This window comes from Stigmatopora nigra, chromosome 12 (genome assembly GCF_051989575.1).
Source record: "Stigmatopora nigra isolate UIUO_SnigA chromosome 12, RoL_Snig_1.1, whole genome shotgun sequence".
NCBI lineage: Eukaryota > Metazoa > Chordata > Actinopteri > Syngnathiformes > Syngnathidae > Stigmatopora > Stigmatopora nigra.
In genome coordinates, this window is record NC_135519.1 from 9,224,679 (window position 1) to 9,237,582 (window position 12,904).

Sequence of the window (12,904 nt, forward strand, 5' to 3'; positions counted from 1 at the left end):
AGATGACATTTCCATTATGGTGTGCCACCATCTTACTGCTGCTCTATGAGTTGTGGCACTTGGGATGAGCGACGTTGACCAACTCAACATCAGCAGAATGTTATCAGTGTGCACAAGACAGCTCACTAATGACCGCTCTCTAGTGTCTCCTACATGTTTGGGTGTTTTGCCGATCTTTTTCCTCAACGGGTGCAAAACCGCAAGGCAAAACCTAGCTTTCTGGGAGAACCAAACCTTACTGAGACTACTTTTATTCATGAGAATCCCTGTGTGGGCTGACAGTCATACTTAACAGTCCCAACCTAAAAATTTGGATTAAATGTACACACATCAACATGCAGTCCACAGAGGTCTTTACGAGAGATTTATGAATTATGCATCAACCTTAATTGCACACTTAAGATCCATTCACTCTGCAGTCTCTAAGCAAAGGCAAGTGATCAGATGCTATGTAGTCTCCCAGTTACAACGTAATGCTGAAATTGTAATTGTTTAGCAGATTAACGACCTTAATCTCTGCCCACATTCTGCACTTTTCTTTTTTTCCCCATTTTCTATTTGTCCATGACATATTTGTACCCATTTATCGAAGGGCTTTGGGGCAAAACCGTTTTCCTCCATCATGATCTCATCAGCCCTGAATCCTGGACCTTTGTCCTTTGCTGTAAATGTCAGCTTTCTTTACGAGGCTTGTGATGGGTTTATTGAACAGGTCACACTTAGAGACACACACACACACACACACACTCCCAAAACTACATTCAAGCATAGTTGTTCATTGCACATGCAAACACAGTGCAATAGGATGTGCGTTTATAAACAGATATAAGTTTGATTTGTTTTTTTTTCATTGGAAATTCTTGGCCCACACTGGTGGAAGGAATGAGAGCCCATCACCCTAAATGGAACCACCACGAATAATTTGATGGGACTGATATCGCTTCCTGTAAAGCCTTATGGCCTGTTAGGGTTTGTGGAAAGTGTGTCCTGTAATTGAAGCACTACTAATACGGGTAGGCTTTAAGGGGTATGAAAAAAGATTGACAATAAACTCGGCCATTTAAGTCTTTGTGTTTGTATCTATATTGTCAGGATCAAAAGGACAAATGCAGCCAGATAGCTGTACAATGTAATTGTATAATCTGATCCTATGGTTATTCTTCCAGTTGCACCTTTTGATATGGTCAATATGGCTACAACTTTGATGTGAAATACTGTCCAGGTGCTACAACTTTGTGCTAATGCAACAGTACCTACAATGTTTGCCTCTCAAATCTGTTGGTGGGTGACAAAATCTCAATCCATCGCCTGAAAGTGCAATTATTATTCAACATTGATATACATACTCACACCTCAATGTCTTACATGATAAACTCATTCTTCCAAACCTAGTAGATATAATATGCTTGGAGACAAACATAACTTTGTCTACCATCTGTTTTACAACTGATAGAGTCAAACGTTCTTGGCGTATGGCGATGTTTTTTTTGGGGGGGGGGTCTAGTCTGCAGGAGCTATTAAAATTTCATGAAGTACTAACGACAATAAAATAATTTGTCTGAAAAAACATGGGTGTTTATGGAATGCATGTTTATAAATTAAAACCCAATCACAGGTTTAGTTTACTGACTTACCAGCCATATAGGTGTCTTGCCATTGACTAAATAAGGATAACGGCATAGAAATTACTATGTAGATGGGTGATCTGACACTAATTGTAATGGCTGAACGCATAGTAGACAAAAAAAAACACTTTGAATGAAGCATTTGTATTAATTGAAATTTCTGATCACATATAATGATGCTTCAGTGGTTAGGACAGAATTAAAATGGACCTTTTTTTATTTTTTAAATCCGTGTGTTAACTTCAAGGCAGATTCAACTGAGGCCCTTTTAGTCCCACAACAATTTTCTACATCTTTTCTAGTTGCTCTCATAAGACACAAGATTATTTCACAAACTATACTGGTAAATTAAAGAGTTAAGCAGAGGCAGCTACTTCAAGCATAGCTGATTTAATAGGCCAAGTGAAGGGAGAAGATGATATAGTCAAATGAATTAGGCCCTACTTGCTCATTTAATTACTGTTTTCAAGGTGTTTACTTTGCCCTTCTTGGGCAACCAAAATAAAATATCCTTTAAAGCAAATTCTTTGAAGCACCAGAGGAAACCATAAATCATCGGATTTGCTATGTGATACATTTAAGAAACAAAGACAATGTTAGCATTTTACATGAGTACAGGGACATATGTTGCCCTCACAATGATCTCGAGATCTTTACCCAAATTTTAATCCCAGTTATTTATAGAAAGAATTCCCACATAGATACATACTAGAGCAATGCATGGTTTACAAATGGATTTTAAAGGAGGTCACTCATCCTCTTGACACTGCATGGCTGCTCCTAACACCTCTCAGTGGAGAGATGAAGGAGAAGTACAAAGAATATATATCTATGTTTTGTCCTCTTTCTCATTCTGCTACTGTATAAGGTGGTTTGCACTATCTCTAGCGGATGCCTCATTTCATGCATTTGCAAATTACTTCGTTTGATGACAGAACTAATTCTGGACACTCACGCATGTTAAACAGTTATTTTCTATGTTTTGACAAACGGAATATTGACTTTCACCGAACTATTGATTAAAGGTAAACAAAACCCCTTACTATGGTTTGAATAATTACTTTTACTCACTTCCAATCTATTAGGGACTTCATTTGCATAAAGAGAGAGTGAGGGACAGTAAAACAAGATGCCCATTCACACATGATTAAAACACAACAGAGAAATAATTTTAAATGACTGGAGAAATTATATATAATCAATCTATATGTAGTTGTTTGTTGTAATGATGCGCCGATCAGATAATAAATATCGGTATCTGCATCCAATATTATTATTATGTGACTATTTTTGGAATATCAGATTTGTATCGGATCAGGTAGATGCGTGTGTTTAAATACCTTCATGCTTTTTGGATGTTGAAAATCAAACAAATAGGCAAATATACATATATGTCTGTGTCTACTTCTTTAGAAACTTATGATGGAAAGGGAGCATTCTTTAATTTTTGTAAACAGATCATTTCTTGACCTTAATAAAAGCAACGTGATTTATCATTTACGGGTTACATTATACTTTTCATTATTTTTCCTGGTCTAAAAATAAGGGCATCGGTTTGGCACTAGATTAGTATCAGAAAACATTATCCTGAAAGAAATCTAATTGGGTTCGAAGTTAAAGGTCAGTTTCGTGACATCACTAGTTTGTAGCAGCCATTTACGAGGTGTGTTGAGGTAGAGAGTAAAGTAGAGATGCCCCACTATGTTCTCAATGGGAGAGACCTATCTTTACCCCCTGATAATAATACGATTTAGTGAGGATGCAGGATATGTGAGAGATCATCTGATAGTGCACCGTTTTTATGACACTGAGGCAATAATAATAGTGTAGGCAACTCAGTCTGAAAAAAATACAATAAACAACACACCAAAGAAAAACAAAATTTCCAAATTACATGAAATTTGAGAACAGTTAAAAAGCGTGTACTTCAATTTAGTGTATAAAAAAAAATCACTTTTCCATACTAGGCTCTCTCTAGATATATGAGAATAATCAAACAGGAAAAAGGAACAAAATCTGATATTCAAAAAGTCAGTGAAAGCCTCTGACTCAATAAACAGTTAACAGCACAAATGCCCTGCTAATCTATGCAGAGAAGGCAGTTTAAGATGCAGTTTTTCAACCTAATAATAGACTTTCACAGTGAACCTCAGCCTCACCCATTCTGTACACACAAAGCTAATATATCGAGGTAATGACGTGCTAATTTGCATGCTCAGTCTATTCACTTTACACTCCTATATTGTGCACAACCTTGAAATCTAGGAAGAAACACAGAGGCTGTTACTCAGAATGCTTTTTTCATCCATGCTTGTGTCATTGCCTGCTTACGAAACGTCATCAGATTACTGTTCTGTTCCATTCCTAAATTCCTACTGGAGCAAAAAGATCTGTTTTTTCGGAATATTGTTCCAGTACTACCCCATTTAGCAAGTCTGATCTAGGAGCAACTGTGTGTTTTTGGGGACTGGCGTATCTAAGGGCGTCAAAACTTTTGACAAGGAAAGCCAACTTGTACTCCGACATCAACAAAGCTGTTAAAACTGCTATGGGCTTCTCATCACTTAGGCTTTAATTTTTAGCTCCCTGGCTCTTTCTTTTCTTCTGTAATGGTTTGCATTTAATAATTGGAGTGGTTTTTTTTTTGTCTTGGTCAATAAATTTATAATACGTAGGTACTCTGACCCTGGAATGCTTATCCTTGCCTGGGTCAAGGGGTGGTCAGGAGATTTCGGGCGAAATATCCCATACTGGTCGCCAGTCCATACAGAGACAAACAACCATGTGCACTCACAATGCACTGCCACACAGTAGGAATCGAACTGAAGTGAGGCGAAAGAACCACTGCACCATCCGGTGGCCTAATTTAGTCCCAGTATTCTTAATATACAGGGGCATTGTAGAACAGTTAGCAGTTTTGTCTGGTTTACTGCAAAGAGCAAGATAAAAGCAAGCTAAAAATATCTCACCCTGAGGGTGGGGGCAGCTGTGGCAAAAAAAAAAGTCAAAAGCTACGTCCAATTCACTTGTGTTGCATGCATCAACCGCTCAAAAACATGCAAATGCACCATGACAATGAATCATACAACTATGACTACTCAATTTAAAGCGAGGCATCCGTGATCTATAGGAGGCTTGGATGATAAAACCAAATGTATGCTTCTATTTTCAAAATATGAATGATATGTCAATGGTTTTAACATTGTAACACATACACAAGCGCATGCCAAACAGGCAAACGGTGCCAGAAGGACAGACTATGAAATTAAATTTCCCTTATGTTATCTGTAGCAATATCCCAAAGAACATAACGCATTGATGCTTAGCTCTGAGAAAGACATTCTACACAAGTTTTGATTTGTAACCCTAATAAAACAGAAAGCACATCATTGGCTGCACACTGGAAAACACAAGCATGCATGCACGCACGTAGACACACCAACAAAATCATCCTCTTTTCATGGACCACTTGCTTTCATTGCGGCCAAAGAGCTTGAACAAATTGAGAAATGATTGGAATTGAAAGATGAGTAATGGTGATTCTAACACTGTCCCCTCGCAATATGGAGATGATGAGATTTGATTCTTTGAGGTCAGGTAACATCATCTGAGTAGAGTGTCTGCTCTGAGTATATGACTAAAGAGATGTTATGCGATTCACTCTCACACACTGTCTTAGAGCGTGATCGCTCACACGCTTATTCTGCTACAAAATCAATGCTTGTGTTTCTTTTGATGAAATGAAATGCCAAGGCAAATGTTACAATCCAAAGACTGTTATTGTGTGAGAAGCACACATCCAGCGAATGAGTACAAGTGTCGTTTTCCTGGTTTGATGTGACTGAATCATCACATAGGGACTAAATGAGGTCAGTGAAGCTCCCCCATCTGTTCCATTCACTGCTGTCTTCCCAACATGGTCATCTTTAAACTTGCCATTACAGTGGCATTAGTATAGCCTCAGTAAAGTCAATCTCTGCAAATTGCTAACAATAATGGCCAACACACAGCAATTCAGCTGTAACTGCTAACTGTGAAATGGGGTAAAATCAGGCAATAAAGGGAAAACATCTATTTGCACACAATAAATGCTTGCAATCCCAATCCCAATTGGCTGTATTGATTTTTTTCTGATTTACCATCCTTAAATAGGAAGGGGGAATAGCAAACAATGGAAAAAAATGATATAAACTACTTCGCTGCAACCCAAACAATCATAAACCAGTGATGTAATATCTTGTAAAAACTGTTTTAGGACACCAAACCCTGATAAAAAATAATCTGACACAGCTTTATGATGTAAACTATGATGTGAAAGTTACTCAAATCAATTTATGAATCATTGTGTACTTTTTTCCACTATATATTTTTCCATTTAGAGCATTTCCCAGGAATATAATAACCTGAGATTTAGAAAAAAAAGATCACTCAAATATGTTTCGACCAATAAAACATTTCCTTAGTTCGAGTACTAAGAGAGAATGCTTTTAAAACAAAATTATTTACAAGTTTTAAAAATCACAGCAATGCTTCGCGTTTGCTGTTGCAATAGATGACATACGGCAACATTGTCGAATAAGTAACATCATGAAATAGATATAGTGGAATATAGTAGTTTGAAGAAAATACACGGGCATCGTCGTTTTCCTGAGCCTCTGTTGCCATAGAAATATCCATGACAGTAGGTTAGCAAACCGTGAGGTGGCAACTGCGGCAATAAGGGACACATTAAAATGATTTAAAGTTTCAATGGTGACTGGAAGTAGAATACCGGGAGCAGAGCTGAGTGATGCGACCACAGCAAACAAATAGCACAGGTACAATGTATAACATAAATTCAGTGGCTATCGCGTGCAGGACTGCAGTGAGCACGGCAGGTAATTTTTGGCTCTCAGGCATTAACAGAAGTAGAAAGTAGGAATAAGAGCTATTCCCTTTGGAGCTTTATTTAATAGGTGCAATATAGCATGACAAATTGTCTCCAGAGATTCACAGCTCCTCTCCCAGGTAACTATCTCACCTCAGCACCAAATCTGAATCTGCTGTCATTAGTGGTGAAGCTAAAATTGGGCACAAGACATTCAGAAGCAAAAACTTCCCCACTCCAACATGCAACTTCTCATACATTTGTCATGGCTATGCATGGCCCCCAAGCTATTTTTTCCTGATTAATGGGAGAGGGAGTGAGACTTGGAATTACTGTAAAATTATGATCCACAAGACGAAGAAAATCCCTTTCCCCGTCGACAGCCAAAGAGAAGCAAGGGGAGCATTGCTGCAGCATAAGAGTCATTATTTCTCCACGATCTTCTCTCATCTACGGAATACATTAACTTCGTAGTACATCGTCTTAGCCTGGGTGCCTTCATTGCTTGTTTTTTCTTAAGTCTTGTAGGCAATTAGTAGAAAAGGATCGAAGACAGTACTTGGAATCGTCGTCCCCTAACCCCCACACAGAGATTTGAGAGCTAGTACAAAACAAGCTCAGTGGGACCCTGGGGATGTTGCATGAGTATGAGGATAGGCTCTGTTACTGCTCAACAATTCTGCTCATTGACAACAAAAGATGAACATAACTGAGAAGCACCGTTTTATAGACTGAATGACTTGGTAAAAAAGACCGATGATTTTGGAAAACTGATGTTCAACAGGCTGAATAATATGAATGATATCAGGAAAGCTAGTTCAAGAAATCTGCTTTAAAGATACTCAATACTAAAGGAGGGCAAACTTTTTGACCCAGGGGGCCCAAATTGAGTTATAAAATTACTAGAATGAATGGTTTGGTCAGATATATTAAAGCATTGCACGGAGTGTGCGGACCAGACTTCATTGATCAAACCAGCACAAGTAGAGTGGTCGATTAAATTGTTAGTTTGCACCACTTTTTAATAATGTTCAATTGAGGATAAAGTCCATTAAAGACTGTGTATAAATATGGCTTCATGAGACTTTATCACAGAGACATTCAATTCAATATTTCAGTATATACTACATTTCTAAAAGAACAGGAAACAGGAAAATGTCTTCAAGTCAAGGTACCATGCATCAATAGAAATGCCAAATTCAATAAAATTTGTCAACTCTATGCTGTTACCACTGAATGCCAAAGAGGACAGAAGCCATTTCAGAACATATACGTACTATAAACTAAAAAAATATCTGAAAACAAACTTTTATAATACTGGTACGCTTGAAACTTCAATGACAGATACATATGGTTATATTTTTTGTGTTGAATCTTTCAAGCTTGTCCGCTTGAACTCTTTCCTTGACCTTTTCGTCTCTCACTTGCCTGTTGCTGCACACCTACTCAGTTCACTTGCAAAGATACTCTGAATAAAGAATGTGACTTGTGCCATTTGTGAAGAGATGGAATGAAGAATGTTTTTTATACTAAATACCAAACTACAACGACCAAAAAACATGACTGCAGCTCTCTCAAAAGGTTGCACTGTCAAATAATATAAGAAGAGGTCTATGTCCTTATCAGAAGGCATCCGAGTCCGGATTTCGGCTACTTTTCACAAAATAAGGCTCTCTGAGAATTGTAATGATTCACATGGCACAAAGTGTTTGAGCCCTCTTCGCAATGCAGAATTAAGTGGTTCTTCAAACACTAGATATGTATCTAGGAAAATAATTAATAGCTTTTACAACAATAACGAAAATGATAAACATACCAGTTATCATCAATATCCAATAAACCCTCAATGCATAATGTCAATGCTCAGATTTACCATTTAAACATCTACCTGCATACGCTGTGTTAAAAATGCCTCTATTCTAAGTAATGCAGTGTTGTGCTTTTGTGAAGAAATTAAAGAAGAGGAATAATGGAAAGAAACTCTGAAAAATGATTAGAAATTTGGTCCCCCTTTAGTATGTGGTCACGGATTCACTGTCATTATCTTCTGCATTGAAGAAACAGTAGAGTGAGGAATAAAAACTCTTTGTAGCAGCTTTAAATCATACTCTCCAAATTTTACACTTTCTTTCAATCAAAAAAAAAAGGAAGCATGAACTGAGGTTGTCTTTCAAGGCCCGATAGTTTTTCTGTCATCATGAAATGGGAGTCTTAGGTACGATATAGTAGGTATGTAAGAAAGGCTGTGGGTGTGGGAGAGCGTACATCCTGAAACCTGGACTAATCCCTTCACATAGAGCTAAAGACACACTCCTCCTCCTAAAAGGAGTCGAGGTAACACAAGGAAATAAAAGGGGAACGAGGGGAGTGGGGTGCCCTTGGGAATTATTCTTGACAATGTTGTCTGGTTGGAATGCATTCTAATGAACATGAGCCCACAGATGCAATTTTAAAATATGTATTATCATTATCTTTTTCATTTAATGTGAACTAAATACTGCGCGCACACACACAGACACAGATGGGATTCAATGACTGAACATTTATCTTGTGCAATTAAAACACATTTTTTTCTCCCATTTCCTCTATCAAAATGCGACTTTTCCAAAGCCCGCCAAAGAACACTGCATTAATGAATAAATAATTATGAGGAAGCAATCGGAGTGACTGCTGATGCGAAAGGAGAAGGGATTCTCACAACCGACTGCCCCTGCGTGTAGAACATGGTTTATCTACAGTTTCTGCTGTCAATTGAATGTTGTGTTACAACAAGGTAACATATGCATTTGATGCAAGCTGCAGGAGAGTTGCTGTCTTTATTTTCACACACCAAGACTCTCATTTGGTCTCTGCAGGCTTTCATTACTTTTACATTACATATATATTCAAATTATGAATAGATATATAACCGACATAACCTTCATTTCTGATATTTATTTTGGAAAAATGTGCTTCATACTTTGCTCTATTTTATTCTGTCAACATATCAGCTTTCTCCTTTCTGAAATTTGAATGTAATTCTCAGATTTTGAAGTAAAAATGAAAACATTTCTAATTTATAACAATGTATAGAGTCGGGCCCACAAAAACACAGGGAATAAAATGATGAAAACTATAATAAAAACAGTAATAATAAACTTGGTGATTGAGAAGCTGGTGATCATTTTAAGATCCTGAATTATAGCATTAGTCCATTCAATTTATTGCTATGCCTCTAAACCAATTCAGGTTATTATCGGTGTCTTGGTAGAGTGTCTGTATGACAGTTGGAGATGAACAGTGTGAGCATTAAAGGTCGCCTCCTTATAATCTGGCTCGTTACACTCAGATGATGGACAGCGTTAAAACAATCGTTGGGCTATGTGACAATAAAATGGCCAAAATGCAATTCCACTTGATAAAAGGGTGTCCAATTTGCTCAGGAGAGGCTTACGTCCTGTATCACAATCCACACTGACTTTGTGTACCTGCACACTATGTTATTTGGACTGAGATTGTACCCTCGACTCCAAAATTGTGAGGCCGATGCGCTAACCACTTATCCAACTAACCATTTTCTTACGACACCAAATTAAACACAGCTTCGTCTTAAGTGATAATGATTTTCCACTTACGATGTGCAGTTTCAAGAAGTCTCCAAGACCAGAGGAACTGTCCACCCTGACAAGAACAGCATCCTTCAGGTGAGTGCTGAAGCCAATTGCCAGCCGGTCTGCTCTCGTGCTGGGCCGATCGTTTGGTGGCCATGTGTACGTGATTATGCCACCATCTCGTCCAAATATGTATGTTGTTCCAGCTAAAGAAAAAACAAGACAATGACAAATGGAACATGTTAATGATGTGTACTGTGTGATTTTATTTTTCAAATACATTACAAAAAGCCTTCAGTTTATTTAGAAAATGGGACAGCGGACACGTTCCTCATAATACTCGGCATTTACTCCGTTTTAGATTACTATGTACAACGCCTCTAGAGAAAAAGCTTGCAGCTGAATGCTAGTGAGTGTGCAGTCATGTTGCTCAAGTAACTGGCATGCACGGTCATGCCTCTTGTGCTTCATTAGTAGCCTGAAAGGCGATGGTATTATTGACTGACTGATCCAATTATGACTTTTGGTGACCACCACACCAGCTATTTCCTGTCTGCATGAATTACATTGTTGTCTTTCGGAGACCATGAACATGACCTAGTAGATCGAGAAGTCGTAGTAATTACCTCACTGTTTAGTGAGACAGATCCCTGTGGCATGGTGCCACTAATAGATGGGAGCGATTCCCTTTTAAATGAGAAATAAGTAAAGCCAATTAAAAGTGACAGACAAAACACACAAATGCATTAATTAAATAAAAAAAGATAGTGAAAGTTCATTTGTTTACAAGGACATAAGCAAAATACCTTTACGTTTTCATTCGCTTTCCATATTTTTTTACTGTAGTAAGACTTTTAGCAGGTCATTTATTTATGTCACATTATTCCTCTGATGTCTTCTACTAAAATAAAATTTGGAAAAAAACAAACCATAATACATTCACGGCCAACCTACTTGGTTTCCATGAAGTTCAGAAGCTATTTTGCCGATTATCAGTCATGTTTCACAAGTGAATGTTGGCTATTGGCCTCTTAACAGAGAATTTTAATGCTCACACTGAGATTTCCTCGTAGCTACCGACCACTTTCTCCATGTAGCAGATTATTATAATTAAGCTCTTCTAAATCATATCAGGGTTTGTGCTAACATCACCCTCAAGCACACATGTCCCCACGCTGTCGACATGATCTGACACTCATTCTAGCCATAGTATTATATCGTCATTTCTAGTAACTCACGACAAAATTGCTCATTTCATAGAAGTAGACAAAAGAAACATGCATTCCAAGGACAGTGTAAAGTAATAGACATCTCAAATCTTGAACAGTCTGAATAAAAATATTCCAAAATGACTTGAGGATGATGATACACTGGCAATAAGGTTAATTAGCTCCTACACAGTTATGCATGAGATGTTACGTGTCCACAAAAATCACATTTATCCTATAACTGAAGTAGTAGTGGGAGTAATTATGCACTAGCTTCGTCTTTGTGATTTTCTTGATGGGACTCCAAATCCAATATGTATTTTGCACAACCATTGCATTTAATGCTCTTGGCAAAAAAACACCTTTATTTTTTGGCAAAGATTATGAGGAATGATTGGAATGATTGACTTGGTCAAACGGTTAACCATTTCTCAATCAATTATATATATATATATATATATATATATATAAATATATATATATATAAATATATATATATATATATATATATATATATATATATATATATATATATATATATATATATATATATATATATATATATATATATATATATATATATATATATATATATATATATATATATATATATATATATATATATATATATATATATATATATATATATATATATATATATATATATATATATATATATATATATATATATATATATATATATATATATATATATATATATATATATATATATATATATATATATATATATATATATATATATATATATATATATATATATATATATATATATATATATATATATATATATATATATATATATATATATATATATATATATATATATATATATATATATATATATATATATATATATATGGCATTGTTTGTATTAGATTAGTGTTTGCCATGTAGTTCATAACTAATTAAAGTGACCAGATGGATACAAAAACTAACCAGTAATTAAGATTATAGTTTAAATTTGGGCTTTCATTGCAGGGACGTGCCATCTTGAATTGTCACTAATGGTTCCTTGATTCAACTGGCTAGTAGCTAGAAATACATGCCTACTGTATGATTAGCTAAAAACCCACCCACGCAGGATGTCTCACTGCTGACCTCCAAAACTCCTATAATGAGTGTCATATTACTGCTTCTTCCGAGAAACTGGGGAGGAATCCAATCATAATTACATAGATGTGATGGAAATATGAAAAGGAGACAAGGCATTATAGATCTGCTTTCCATCAGCACCTCACACGTCTTACACTGTCCACTACCAAGGCTTCCAGTAATGTCTAGTGGACTAAAATAGATTACACTATCTAAACCTTTTATTCCTTTTTTAGGTACATTATTAATGATTGCTAAAAATCTAAATATATAATTTCCAATATTTTCTGCTACTCGAGTATGTAGATAAGTGTGGCAGAAAGTCAAATTAATCAACCCAATACTTCAATGGCTTTTAATAGGGAAATGAGCTTAATTTGAGTAACAACCGCAAAATCAGAGCAGCACTTAAATGATAAGAAAGTTAATTAATTGACGTTGTCCATCTTTAGGTCTCTTCATGATAAGAAAAAAAAGAGTGCCATAATTGTGTTTGATAAA

General features: G+C 36.2%; 1 protein-coding gene across 39 annotated transcripts in view; it reads right to left on the reverse strand.

Annotated features, from left to right (window-relative positions):
- LOC144205579 (neurexin-1a-like) overlaps positions 1-12,904 on the reverse strand; it is a 198,040-nt gene that overhangs the window by 40,142 nt on the left and 144,994 nt on the right. For all 39 annotated transcript variants that reach the window (XM_077730020.1, XM_077730052.1, XM_077730051.1 and 36 more), the window contains one exon: positions 10,107-10,288. In XM_077730020.1, the coding sequence (XP_077586146.1) occupies positions 10,107-10,288 (182 nt within the window). The remainder of the gene's footprint in view (positions 1-10,106; positions 10,289-12,904) is intronic.